Source organism: Lepus europaeus, chromosome 12 (assembly GCF_033115175.1).
Source record: "Lepus europaeus isolate LE1 chromosome 12, mLepTim1.pri, whole genome shotgun sequence".
In the NCBI taxonomy this organism is placed as follows: Eukaryota; Metazoa; Chordata; class Mammalia; order Lagomorpha; family Leporidae; genus Lepus; species Lepus europaeus.
Window position 1 is genome coordinate 103,162,971 of NC_084838.1, and position 14,981 is coordinate 103,177,951.

At 48.3% G+C, this 14,981-nt stretch overlaps 1 protein-coding gene across 1 annotated transcript in view; it reads left to right on the forward strand.

Annotated features, from left to right (window-relative positions):
• The window catches only part of SLC28A3 (solute carrier family 28 member 3), an 80,460-nt gene that overhangs the window by 32,737 nt on the left and 32,742 nt on the right, over positions 1-14,981 (forward strand). Inside the window, exons 5-6 of the mRNA XM_062206809.1 lie at positions 11,110-11,199; positions 13,412-13,510. Of these exons, the coding sequence (XP_062062793.1) occupies positions 11,110-11,199; positions 13,412-13,510 (189 nt within the window). The remainder of the gene's footprint in view (positions 1-11,109; positions 11,200-13,411; positions 13,511-14,981) is intronic.

A 14,981-nucleotide genomic window follows, 5' to 3' on the forward strand; every position in this document is an offset into this window, starting at 1 on the left:
TCAAAAAGCTTTATAATGTTACATTGCAAATGGGTCACCTTGATTCGTTTTCTATTTACACAAAGGCATCTCAGTATTTTTATAAACTGTAAATCTAGTCCATGGGTTTTCAACTCAATTTACACTCACTTAATCGCTGGCCCTTGGAACCACAAGTGTGATGGCCAAGGTGACTTTTAGAAATGCCCCCAAAGCTGTTTTCCCAAATGTAACTACTTTCCTTTCCCTCCCTACTCGGTCATCTTCCAATCTGACACCACTGGAGACTGAAGTGATCCTCGTTAATATTTTTGTTAAAATATTTATTTATTTAATTGAAAGACAGAGTTACAGAGGCAGAGAGAAAGAGAGATCTTCAATCCGCTGGTTCACTCCCCAGTTGGATACAACGGCCAGAACTGGGCCATTCCGAAGCCAGGAGCCAGGAACTTCTTCTAGGTCTCCCACACAGGTGCAGGGGCCCAAGGACTTGGGCCATCTTCCACTGCTTTCCCAGGCCACAGCAGAGAGCTGGATCAGAAGTGGAGCAGCTGGGACTCGAACCAGTGCCCATATGGGATGCTGGCACTGCAGGTGGCAGCTTTACCTGCTACGTCACAGTGCTAGCCCCAATCCTTGTTAACCTTACAAATAAATTTTCATGACCTGAGTAAATTCCTTCAAAGACTGAGGTGGCTCTATTTTTTTTTTCTTTCATATACCGTAAATACTAGATGATAGGTGGTGTTTCTTAGCTTAGATGGTCAGGGAATCTAAAGGATCACACTCTCGGCCTGCTGTGCCCAGGGTGAAAGCATTTTTATAAGCAAAAAAAAAGAAAAAAAAAACTAGAGTCACATTACAGCCTGAATTTTGATCCCTTCAGACAGACTTGGGATTTGCCTACTAAACGCAAATCAGAGAAGGAAATGAGACTAAGAAAACTCCTGGTTTCGAGGGACAGATGCAAAGGAATTCTAAACTTGCATGTTTGTCTCACCTGTAGGAAGATGGAAGATGTTTCACTGGTGAGAACATTTCCAGTTCCCCAAGACTGAACAGGTTATATCATTGAAATTTCAGAGATAGCCAATTAGCTAAGTAGCTTGTTGAATTGTAATAGTGCTTTTTTTTTTTTTTTTTTTTTTGTGGACAGTGAGAGAGAGAGAGAGAGAGAGAAAGGTCTTCCTTTGCCGTTGGTTCACCCTCCAATGGCCGCTGCGGCCAGTGCATCTCACTGATCCGAAGCCAGGAGCCAGGTGCTTCTCCTGGTCTCCCATGGGGTGCAGGGCCCAAACACTTGGGCCATCCTCCACTGCACTCCCGGGCCACAGCAGAGAGCTGGACTGGAAGAGGGGTAACCGGGACAGAATCCGGCGCCCTGACCGGGACTAGAACCCGGTGTGCCAGCTCTGCAAGGCGAAGAATTAGCCTATTGAGCCGTGGCACTGGCATAATAGTCCTTATTACAGTTGCAGGGAAATAAGTGAATGTGTAATTTATGGTTGATGGACTTTCTTCTAGACTCTGAGCACGGGGACCTCCCATGCAATCCCCAGTGCCCAATGTACATATATCCTGAAGCAGGTGCACGATAAATACTCGTGGAAAGAATGGATGAGACGCTCTGGGACAGAGCCCTGAGCACAACATTCAGGGTTGAGTAGACTAGGCTGCTGCTGTGTGGCACAGGGAAGGGAGAAAGGACAGCCAAGTGACAGGAGGAAGCCAGCAGAGTGTGACCTCACATGAGTCAGGGACAGCAAAAGAGGAAGCGGTCCACTGTGCCCGGGAGCTGGAGTCAGATGTGAAAACCACTGATGGACTGGCCAGCGTCATGTCCATGGAGTGGCGGCAGGGAATGCCCAACTGGAATGAGCCAAAGAGGGGTTATAAGGCAAGAAAATGGGGCACCAGGCGCAGATAGGACATTGGTTTTCAACGGAAGGAGAAAGGCTGCTGATCTATGAATTGTTGGTTCCAGGGCAGTAAGCTGATAGAGATACAAATATTAGAAAATCGAGAGAGAGAGAGAGAGAGAGAGAGAGAGAGAGAGAGAAGTGTCTTAGTCCATTCTGTGCTGCTATCACAGAAAACCAGAGACTGGGGAACTTACAAAGAAAAGAAATGTGTTTCTCACTCTTCTGAAAGCTAGAAGTCCAAGGTCAAGGGGCCAGCATCAGGCATGGCTGCATCACGCCACAGTGGAGGGAGAGAGAGTAAGAGGGCTGGAGGACCAGAACTCACTCTCAGAGCAAATATGATCTCCTTTCAACCATCCCACTCCTAAGAATCCGCTCTTGAGGGCAGGGAGGCCTCAGCTGTCACCACCCACTGGTGCATCCGGTGAACTTTGGAGACAGGCTTGAACCACAGCAGAGAGGCTGTGTGGTGTATGGGAAAGTGCAACCCACAGCAGCTGGCCCAGAGCGAGGCGTGAAGGAGCTGTCAGGGGCACCTCTCCCGTCTTCCCGCTCCCGAAGGCATGCAAGAGGAGTTCTTCATAGGAACGTCTTCCTCCATTCAAACAGAGCAACCCAAATCCGAGAAAGCCAGGAAACAATCATGGGAGATTCGAGCCAGGCTAACATAATGACATATTGCTAAACACAAATGACCAGCTATAACATAGAAAAGCTTCCGTGAACATGAAAGATAACCCAGCGGAAGCAAGGGTGCTGTTATCTTGGATTAGACAACTTTGCATTCACGACTTTTTAGTGGCACCTTTGGATATTAAAAAGAAATGTAAAACACCATTGCGTTCAGATGAGTATAATCTAGATCTTTTGGGATTTTTTTAAAGATTTATTTGTTTATTTGAATGTCAGAGTTACACAGAGAGAGGAGAGGCAGAGAGAGAGAGAGGTCTTCTATCCACTGGTTCACTCCCCAGATGGCAGCAATAGTTGGAGCTGTGCCAATCTGAAGGCAGGAGCCAAGAGCTTCCTCCAGGTCTCCCACATGGGCACAGGGGCCCAAGGACTTGGGCCTTCTACTGCTTTCCCAGGACACAGCAGAGAGCTGGATTGGAAGTTGAGCAGCCAGGACTTGAAACCGGCACCCATATGGGATACCAGCGCTGCAGGCAGCAGCTTTACCCACTACACCACAGCACCAGCCCCAACCTTTTGATAGTATCTCCAGATGTGGTTAAATGGCAAAGACACATGAGGGTAGATTCTGTTCGGTGGCAAACTAAGGCAGTGGGGATTGGCTCCAGAGAGAACAGGACTCAACCCCAATTAATGGAGAGGTGACCCGGAAATTTAAAGGGAGAATGAGGGAGTCTGGAGGGAGGAGAGGCACAGAACATCCTGGAAGTGTCCCGTAGAGGCAGAAAAGAGGAAATTTTATGAAAGCAGGAAAGGAGTGGGGCCTGGTCTGTGTGAAACCCACTGGATTTGCTCACTGGGCTCCTGGGCCCTTTCAAAGTTCAGCTCCTACCCTAGCAGGGAATCGGGGAGCAAGAGAGACTGGACCCTTCTGACAACTTGCATTTCAAAAATTCTTGAAGGCAGCTCCCCAGGAGAATATCTCCATCTCCACAGGGCAGCAGTAGGATATATAATTGTAGCTCTTCCAAACACACAACCTTGCTGAATCTAGAGGGAGGATTCAGGAGCCAGTCTGACTATCTCCAGGTGCAGATGGACCACACAGTGAATTTCCCAGGCAGCACTGAGCTTGCATAGACAGACAGGCGGGGGTGGGGGTGGGCGGGGGCTGGAGCCATCCTCGGCATGAGGCTTGGAGCTTTCAGAAACTGTGCCGGCGTTTGTGCAAGTCTCAGTGAGGGAAGGGTGGAGGAGATCGCATGTCGAGCCTGTGGTTGTTGGAGCCTAAGTTAGGAAGAAAATTCAGGAGAGCTTGAGTAGTGTTTAATTAAAAGGAAGGACTGGGTCACTGAGCATTTTGACGTAAGAGCAGCTCAGTGTACTGCATGCATGGGTACACGCCTTCAACCCTCACTTCGGATCTACTCCGGGAGTTTATTCTGGGTTCACCTTCATAAAAGCAATTGATTGTTTCTCCAAGAAAACAAACATCCACTCAGCAATGTCTACTCATTGTTCGTGTTCCACTTGCTCCAGTGTCCCACAGTATGTTTTCCACCCTTTGAAAGACTCATTTGGTTATGTATGTCTCTTGCAGTCACAACATTCGCCAACATTTGTTTATGCTTGCTTTTCATGAGACTGACATTCTCAGTGGTGCATGGCAGCTGTGCATTGAAAAAAAGAATCACTGTCAGCATTTGCCCGTTGGTTTCCCCAGGATTTGACTCATACGGCATTTAAGATTTATTTATTTATCTGAAAGTCAGGGTTACCCAGAGAGAGAAGGAGAGAGAGAGAGAGAGACCTTCCATCCACTGGTTCACTCCACAGTTGGCTGCAACAGCCAGAGCTGCGCTGATCTGAAGCCAGGAGCCAGAAGCTTCTTCCAAGTCTCCCACGCAGGTGCAGGGGCCCAAGGACTCGGGCCATCTTCCACTGCTTTCCCAGGCCATAGCAGAGAGCTGAATCAGAAGTGGAGCAGCCAGGACTCAGACCAGTGCCCATATGCGGTGCCGACACTGCAGGCAGCGGCTTTACCTACGCCATTGCACCAGCCTCTCATACGGCATAGGTGGTGAGACAGCACATACCTGACAGTTTGTGCTCATAACTGCATCTACATCCGGGGGAGTGATATCTCAGACTGTGTGAGTATCCAGTTCCCCAGCACAGTTCAGTGACCTCCCCCTGAATCAGGAATTGCCCTGAGATCCGAAATGGTGATTTTTTTCATTTGTTCAATATTCATTTCATTCTTCTGAAAAGAATAGATTTCTCTGTTTTCTCTTGGCCAAAACAAAATGCCATAATAGGCTGGCTGGCCCTAACCACAGAACTGTCATTTGTCACCCTAGTGGAGGCTGGGACATTGAAACTCACGGTGCCACCAAGGGAGGTTCTGCTGTGGTCTCAGAGCTGCCACCTCCCCACGTGGTGGAGACAGAGAAGGGCAGAGCCTTGCCTGATCATCTCGGATTTCAGATTTCACTTCAGCTACCCCGCCCCCACCACAAACCCTGATCTCCAATACCCTCTCACTGGGAGTCTAGGCTTCGACACATGAATCTTACAGGGACACACTCACTCCATCTTATAGACCAACATTCTCTTTCTTTCATGCGATATATAATACTCAACTATAAACATTGCTTCTTCCTATACCTTTTTACAAATTTTTTCAAATGGCAAAGTTGAAAGAATTTCATGGTGAAAACCAATATACAAAGAGTCTTCAGAAAGTTTATGGGAAATTTGTATTATGTGAAAATTGCAAAAGAAATTTTTTTGCACCAAAATAATCTTCAATCCATTTTTCCATACACTTTTGGAACGCCCTTTGTACCTGCCACCTACATTCTCCCAGTAACATTCTACCCTACTTGCCTCATAACATAGGCAGACACCTGTGCCACACTTTCATCATCCGCCCACCCATCCATCCATCCATCCACCCATCCATCCATCCACCCACCCATCCACCCACCCATCCATCCATCCATCCACCCATCCATCCACCCACCCATCCATCCACCCATCCATCCATCCATTTACCCATCCACCCATCCATCCACCCACCCACCCATCCATCCATCCATCCATCCACCCATCCACCCATCCACCCACCCACCATCCATCCACCCACCCATCCATCCATCCATCCACCCATCCACCCATCCATCCATCCATTTACCCATCCACCCACCCACCCATCCATCCATCCATCCACCCATCCACCCATCCACCCACCCACCATCCATCCACCCACCCATCCATCCATCCATCCACCCATCCACCCATCCATCCATCCATCCATCCACCCATCCATCCATCCATCCACCCACCCATCCACCCATCCATCCATCCATCCATCCACCCATCCACCTATCCATCCATCCATCCATCCATCCACCCACCCACCCATCTACCCATCCACCCATCCATCCATCCACCCATCCATCCATCCATTCACCCATCCACCTATCCATCCATCCATCCATCCATCCACCCACCCACCCATCCATCCATTTACCCATCCACCCATCCATCCACCCATCCACCTATCCATCCATCCATCCATCCACCCACCCACCCACCCATCTACCCATCCACCCACCCATCCATCCATCCACCCATCCACCCATCCATCCACCCACCCACCCACCCATCCATCCACCCATCTACCCATCCATCCATCCACCCATCCATCCACCCATCCATCCATCCATCCATCCATCTAATTTTTCTGGCCCAAGTAAGTTGCAGGCATTAGTCATATTTATTTACACTTTTTGGCTTTCAGTTTTTCTCAGATGTAGCCAAGGATCTCAGAATGCTTTTCTGTTTTGTTTTTTGTTTTAAGATGTGTTTATTCATTTGAGAGTCAGAATTACAGAGCGAGAGGGAGAGTTGAAGAGAGAGAGAGAGAGAGAGATCTTCCATCCGCTGGTTCACCCCCAAAATGGCAGCAAAGGCCAGGACTGGGTCAGGCCGAAGCCAGGAGCCAGGAGCTTCATCCGGGTCTCCCATGTGCATGCAGGGGCCCTAGCACTTGGGTCATCCTCTGCTGCTTTCCCAGGCACATCAGCAGGAAGCTAGATAAAAAGTGGAGCAGCCAGGACTAGAGAACTGGCACCTATAAGGGTTTCCAGCACTGTAGTTGGTGGCTTAACTCACTGAACCAAAGCACCAGCCCTGGAATGCTTTTCTGACAAAGATGAGTTTATTTATTAGATATGGTCACCCTGGACAACATATGAGGGAGACATTTAAAACAGGTGAAAATGAAGTTATGGTTAAAACGATAGTACCGGGCCAGCGCCGTGGTTCAACAGGCTAATCCTCCGCCTAGCGGCGCTGGCACACCAGGTTCTAGTCCCCGTAGGGGTGCCACATTCTGTCCTGGTTGCCCCTCTTCCAGGCCAGCTCTCTGCTATGGCCCGGTAAGGCAGTGGAGGATGGCCCAAGTGCTTGGGCCCTGCACCCCATGGGAGACCAGGAGAAGCACCTGGCTCCTGCCTTTGGATCAGCGTGGTGTGCAGGCCGCAGCGGACATTGGAGGGTGAACCAATGGCAAAAAGGAAGACCTTTCTCTCTGTCTCTCTCTCTCTCACTGTCCACTCTGCCTGTCAAAAAAAAAAAAAAAAAAAACCAATCAAACAAACAAAACAAAACAAAAAAAAGATAGTACCTTTTAATTCCACACATTTGGTTTTGTATATTTAAATTTTTTGTTTGTTTATTTGGCTGGCACAGCGACATGCAAAGAGAAAGAGAGAGAGAGATCCTATCCACTAATTCGTTCTTCCAAATGCCCACAAGAGGGGGGGGGGGGGTCCCAATCCAGGTCTCCCCCATGGGATTCAAGCAGCCAATTACTTGAGCCTTCAGCTGATGCCTCCCGGGGTGCACATTAGCAGGAAGCTAGAGACAGGAGATGGAGCAGGGACTCAAATCCAGGCGCTCAGATACTGGATCCGGGCATCTTACTCTTAAGATGCCTTAGCCGCTAGGCTAAACGCCCACCCCCACAGCACATGTGAGTCCTCTAGTTAGCATTAGCTTTAGGTGTGCTGGAAGGCGAGCATCCTGGAGCGAGTCCTCCCTGCAGATCCTTGCAGCCAGGTGCGTGTGGTCCCTGGGGTTTGTTTCCTGCCTTCGGCTCGTCTTGCACCACTTATACTTCACGCATGACTGCAGATCCAGAGCAGGTGTCAAGGAGGTGCAGGAAGACAGGGGTCAATCTCTACATCCCACACCATCTTCTGGAAAACTGGAACTTTTAAAAGTCCCTGCTCCTCATCTGTGGTTTCTCCTTCCAATGGATTTTAGCTGACACATGAGCACCCAGAGGGAAAAGACTACATTTCCCAGAGTCCCTTGCAACTAGATTCTGGCCAATGAAACATCAATATAAACAGCACCCCCATGAGGCCCCTAGGGAAGGTTCCTTCAGGGATGGCTGGCAGGTGCGCCTGGTCTCTTGTCTTTCACTCTGTCTGGCTGCCTGGTGTGTGAATGGTTTTGTGAACACAAGACCAGATGTTAGTGATGTCACAGCAGTGAGCTGGAAGGTCGTGGATCTCTGGAAACATTACATAGGTCACTTACACCAGCTCCAGGCTACTCCCCTTCCGACTCTGGTCCCGTGAAACTCACTTCTCCCTTGTAACTTGGTTTTTGCTTTTATTTTGCACTGCACAGTATTTCCTATATCTGGTCACTATTTAAACCTTCACTTGAGTTGGGTATTTGATCCTCCTCAGAGGCCTCTAAGGTGAGCTGTGTGATGTCATGTGACTCGGGTTTTGCAGCCCGAAGAGGCCGGGGCGGGATCTGGTCTCAGACTGGCCATCTCAGGAATCCTATGAAACCTGCTTGGTCCTTTGGCCGTGGCCAATATGCAAAGTGCACGTGCTAATTGCATCCCTCGTCTCCAATTCAGTCTCGAAAGCCTAATTTGCACTGTAGACATGTAAAGACAGGAGTGGAAATGATGGAAGTGTTGACAATGGCAGAAATGCTCGAGGCTGCACTAGGCCCTGGAGGCCCTCTCAGGCCGGTGCAGGAGCAATGCCCACCCTGCACACTTCTGGATCTGCCCTTTGGCGGGAGCGAGGCTCCTGCATTTGTGAACACCTCTTGCTTGCACTGCTGGTTTGAGGTTCCCTGGTCTCCCCTTCTTGCTGTGTATGGCTTGTGTCACTTGGCTTCCATTTCTCAGCTCTTTTTTATATGAAAAAAGATTGTGGGGTCTGCAGAAGGAGAGATCTTTCATCTACTGGTTTACTCTCAAAATTCTTAACAACAGCCGGGGCTGGGCCAGGCCAAAACCAGGAGCCAGGAACTCCATCCAGGTCTCCCAGGTGGATGGAAAGTACCCACGTACTTTGTTGAATCCCAACAGGAATTCGGATTAGCAGGAAGTTGGATCAGACGCAGAGTAGCCAGGATGATAAACCTCGACCAGAAGACCTCACACAGTCGGTCAGATTTGATGGCTGATCACAGTTGCTCATTTGGTCATCTGCCTACTCACCTACCTACAGGGCATTTTCAAGTAGTTCAGGAAAATGTGTACTGTGAAGAAACTACACACGGATCTCAGTTGTTGTTGTTGTTGTTGTTTGCAACAAAATAAATTATATCTTTTAATTCCATTTTCTCCCATACTTTTTTTTAGATTTATTTATTATTTATTTGAAAGTCAGAGTTACACAGAGAGAGAAGGAGAGAGAGAGAGACAGAGAGAAAGAGAGAGAGGTCTTCCATGCACTGGTTCACTCCCCAATTGGCCCAATGGCCTGAGCTGCGCTAATCTGAAGCCAGGAACCAGGAGCTTCTTCCAGGTCTCCCACACAGGTGCAGGGGCCCAAGGACTTGGACCATCTTCCACTGCTTTCCCAGGCCATAGCAGAGAGCTGGATCGGAAGTGGAGCAGCCAGGACTAGAACTGGTGCCCATATGGGATGCCAGCACTTCAGACCAGGGCGTTAACTGGCTGTACCACAGCGCCAGCCCCCAGGGATGGTCCATTTTGAGTGGCAAACAATTCCAGGTGTTAAAAATACAGAACAAATTAAAAACATTGAAGCACCTGACAATATGGATCATCAGAACACTCTTTGAATGGGGAGAAAAGAACACATAGTAAGTAGGCCAGTTTCCTCATTTTGGGGAGTCAAAGGAGTTATTAGTTGCAGTGTAAGACAGAAAACTAAATACTAAAATATGTATATATACATATATATATTCAGCTAAAATCGAGAAAAATAATGAGAAAAAAAGAAGGGAGCTGGAGAAGATCCTGTTGTGTTTGCCATAAAGGGAACCATTCAAACAAAAAGAAGTGCAAGTCTTGAGAAGAAAAACAAAAATAAAACAGGAAAATCATATCTGAATGGAGTTGTTGAAAAAACAGCACAAAAGGGAAGGCAAGAGCCGAGAGCAATCAGTCGCCTGACAGCCAAGGCCTGGACTGAATCAGACAGCAGAGCAGTTGTGGACTTGGAAACGCCTCACTGACAGAAAGGTGAAAAAGGCAGAAGTCGGGCCGTCACCCAGCAAGGCTGACTTTAGGGCATGAAAAGGAATTGACGGTGTGCTCAGGGGGTCCACTCTCAAACTCTGAGAAGCCTGGATGTCTGTTTACAAATGGCATAGATGAAGGAAATAGAGGCAGAAATATCTAGACACATCCATCAAGAGGTTCTCTCCTCCCCTTTCAGGCTACGACAGGTGAAGAACAAAACCCACACCCATGAGGGAGACCCAGATGGAGCTCCAGGTTCCGGGCTTCAGTCTGGCTCTGCCCTGGCCATTGCAGCCATTTGGGGGGTGAACCAGCGATGGAAGACCTCTCTCTCCTCCCCCTGCCCCCACCTCCTATGCTTCTCTCTCTCACTCTGCCTTTCAGATCAATCAATCATTTAAAAACTCACAGCTGGTAGCCTCTAAGCTCTGTAACCTGGACAGAGGGTATATTGTGGCCAAGTCAGCTAATTGTCTCCAATAGTTATTGTTCACCATTTTTCTTTAGAACCATGACTTAGAATTTCAGCAGGACCTACCACCGCAGAGAAGAAAAAGGCGTCCAGGTCCCCCCTCTCTGCCCCTTTCTTGGTTGTGATTAGGTTCTGCCAATGTGATTGAAGCTGTGTGCAATCTCTGGGCCTAAAGTAGGAAATCTGGTATTTCTTGTGGACCCCTTTCAGAAAATGTAAAATACGTAAAACCAGGGTGTGTGTTTAGCCTTGTGGTTAAGATGCCCGTGTTCCATATAGGGCAACTGGGTTGGATACCCGGCTCCCACTACCAACTCCAGCTTCCTGCCAACGCAGGCCCTGGGAGAGGCATCACTTGGTGGTTCAAGTAGTTGAGCTCCTGCCATCCGTGTGGGAGACCCTGATGGAGTTCTGTCCTGTCCCAGTACCATTCGTTGCATGCGTTTGGGGAGTGAACCAGCAGATAGGAGCTCTCTCCTTGTCTGCTTCTCAGATAAACAGCTGTTTTACAGTGCTTTGCTATAAAATACGAGTATATAATTCCCACCACTTCCCCACCTGTTCAGTAGAGTGATGGCTTTGCCATGGTTGTCGGCATAAGGAGATTTGCGAAATACCTGGAGTCAAACAATGGACTAAGAAGTCATTATAGCCACCAGGTATGGTCCCAGGACTTCAACCGGAAAGGAAGCAGAAAAACAGGTGTCACAATGGTTATTTTTCAGGTCCTATTCAAGGCACACAATAACTCTATTATTTCTGTTGGAAACTCCCAAGGGCAGGCATTGATCTTGCTGAAAATACTGAAAGGCCAAGGCATCTCCTCTGCTGGGGGCAGAACAAGCACATTATCCAGCGAAAACTGCATTCCGAGGTGCCCTGATACCATAACCCTCTCTCCCCAAAACACGCACACACACCCCCCTCCACTTTCATTAACTGCTAAGAGGTGGGAGCCAGCTTTGTGTCGCACAAGTTAGTTTCAGGTCCAGCCACCAGATGGCAGTAGCGGCCAGCATCAGGAAGCTGAGAAACCAGAAAATGTCAGGATTCTGAAAGAGGGACCTCAGGCCCAGCCCTTCAGTGCTCCGAGTTGTTTTTCCAGCAACCCGGGCTCGGTTTTATTTTTAACTTGATGTTATGGAAAATGTCAGCATGCATGAAAGTGAGGGAACAGCAAAATGAGCCCCTAAGTGCCCATCAGCCACCTTCAGCCATGAGCAATTTGTCTTCCGTACTCTATACCAAGTACCTAGAGGCCCTGGAGGGCCTGTACTAATGCAGCCTTAAGATCACCGTGGTTCATGGGGCTGTGGCATAGTGGTTAAAGCCACCGCCTGCAGTGCCGGCATCCCATATGGGCGCTAGTTCCAGTCCCAGCTGCCCCTCTTCCCGTCCAGCTCTCTGCTGTAGCCTGGGAAAGCAATGGAGGATGACCCAAGTGCTTGGGCCCTGCACCAGCCTAGGAGACACAGAAGAAGCTCCTGGCTCCTGGCTTTGGATCAGTGCAGCTCCAGCTGTTGTGGCCAATTGGGGAGTGAACCAGCAGATGGAAGACCTCTCTCTCTGCCTCTCCTTCTCTCTCTGTGTAACTCTGCCTTTCAAATAAATAAATAATCTTTTTAAAAAATCACTTTAACTTAAGGTTCCTTAACAACAAATAATTGTTAGCGTCTGCTTTGTGCAAAAGAAAAAATTAAGGCAATGTAATATAGCAACGGTTCTAACATGAGAAGGAAGAATGACAGCACATCTTGTGGGTACATCATGTGCGTGCTGTAAGATCGTATGACGTTAACACTCTTATGCTTTAATAAGTGAAAAACTGTGACCATCATAAGCTGAAATTGCACAGTTCTACATTCTTGGGGTCAGCCAGAAATCTAACATTAAAACCAAATCCATGTACTTGGCTTTGTTTCAAAGACAAGGTCACAGCTGTTGGGCTGGTAGGGGGAAGTTCCCGGTGCCTTCTACCAGCTGCCGCAAAGAAGGCGAGTTGGGACCTGCTGGAAGAAACATTAGACACATCCAAAAAAAATAAAGAAAGAGAGCCAGGTGTTTGTCACATCTGGCCATGGCAGCTGAGGGATTCGGACAGTCCCACTAGGAGCAGCTGGGTTCCTTGAAATCAAGATAGCCCCAAACAAGCAGGCGTGATTCTTACCTTGGATTTTCGTCACAACCAGCATTTGCTCTCAACAAAACGAAACACAGCTAAGAAAAATTCTGTGGCTTGTGGTTTAGTACACTTTTTAATTTTGCTGTTAAATTTACTTAAGAGAGAGAGAGATCCATGCAGTGGTTCACTCCCCAAGCAAATGGCCAACAGCAACCAGGAGAGTAAGCCAGGAGCTGTGGTACTCACTCTGGGTCTCCATGTGGGAGAACCCAACCACGTGAGCCAGCACTGCTGCCCCCCCCCCCCCAACACACACACACACACACCCGGCCATTTACATTAGCAGGAAGCTGGAGTCAGGAGCTACCGCCAGGACTGAACCCCAGGCACTCTGCTGTGAGACACCCAGCATCCTAACTGCTAGGTTCAACACCCACCCCCGAACAACCTGTGTGATATGACAGCACGGGGAGGGAGCGTCTGCCTCTGGTTCCATGTGAGCTCAAGCAGAGAGTCATCTGGCTTAGCCTACAAGAACTGTCCTCCTCCTCTTCCTCCACTCTTTGCCATCAGAACAAAACAAAGGAAAAAAAACCTCTCACATTTCTTGATAAGTCTGGAATCAAATGCTTCATTGCACACCCCATCTTGGGCCGCCTCAACCTTCAGAATTCTGGGCTTCATTCATTGGCGGATGTTTGCCTTTGACGTTGTGTTTTTACAATCCGTACTTTTCTTTTTTCTATTAGATTGAAGACAATTTCCTGGAAAACCAGAACACATCAGAAAACAACAACTCCATGAGGAATCGAGCTGTACAAAGTGGGGAACAAGGGAACACCAAGCAGGTAGATCTGACGACGTTGCGTGAGGGAGTCCCTGTGGCAGCCGCCGTGTGGCAGGCACCTGTGAGCTGTGAGGACAGGGTGGGGTGCTCGGTTGGCACTCCGAGGAATGAACTGAACAGCATTTAAGGTGTGCTAGGCAGAATCAGGGAGAAAACACTGCCCAAACACTCGCTGTGTTTCTGTACACCTGCCTTCCAAGTCCTTAAAGAAACCATCTCACCCAGGCTCGCTTTCTTTCTTTTGAGTTTTTCTTTTCTTTTTCTTTCTTTTTTTTTTTTTTTTTTTTTTTTTTTTGGAAGGTAGAGAGATGGACAGACAGAACCCTGCAACAGACAGACAGAAATTCCATCTCCTAGTTCCCTCCCCAAATATCTGCAGTGACAGAGGCTGGGCCAGGCTGAAACTGGGAGGTTGGAACGCGGGTCAGGTCTTTCATGTGGGTGGCAGGGCCCTGAGTAGTTCAGCCCTCACTTGCTGCCTGCCAGAGTATGCATTAGCAGGAAGTTAGAATTGAGTGTGGAGCTGCGACCCAAATTCAGGAACTCCCATGGGGGATGCAGGCATCCAAGCAGCATTTTTTTTTTTTTTTTAAGTCAGAGAGAGAGAGAGAGACAGAGAGATCTTCCATACACGGGTTCATTCCCCAAATGGCCACAACAGCTGGGACTAGGCCAGGCTGAAGCCAGGAGCCAGGAGTTTCATCCGGGTCTCCCGTGTGGATGCAGGAACCCAAACACTTGGGCCATCTTCCACTGGACCGGAAGTGGAAAAGCCCATATGGGATGCCAGTGCTGCAGCTTAGCCTGCTGCCGGCCCCGTGCACCCTCTTAACTGCTGTGCCAAACACACATCCCTCTCTCCCGGCTTGTTCTCCTTTCCCGCTGTTCCAGATTCCAAGCTCCATCTCCAAGCAGAAAGCATTGGTTTAAGCAAGAGCAATCGAAGTTTAAAGCAAATGAGGCAGACCAGAGGAAGGCTCTGAGACACAGTTCTTAGAGCCGGGTCCCTCATGCCCCACGAGTTCCTAATGACGCCCTAAGTTAAACAAGTTAGAGGAATTCTCCTTTATTTCACTTATATACCAAATTCTGGGTCAATTTTTGTTTAAGGAAAGCTTTCTGTTGCTAAAAGAGTGAAAACATGACCCGTGCAGCTCTGCCTTTAAAAAAGTCCTGTGTGCCTACACGTGGGCCATGTTGGAAGCTGTCTTCCCTTGAGAACCTTTGTAGGGTAGGAAATTTGGAGAACTGCTCCCGCAGCAAAATTTGGAAGACCAAAAAAAGGGCTGTCACTTAAGATGAAATTCAATTTAAATTAAAAATCAATCTTAGTTTAAAATGTTAGTGCCTAACACCTTGGGGTTTAGTATTTTTCATACACGCATAGAGCCCACTTGTATATACAAATAATAGATAGCACCTTATATGTTGATAATGCAAAGCCTAGCATTTGGTGGCTGTCTATTTCACTT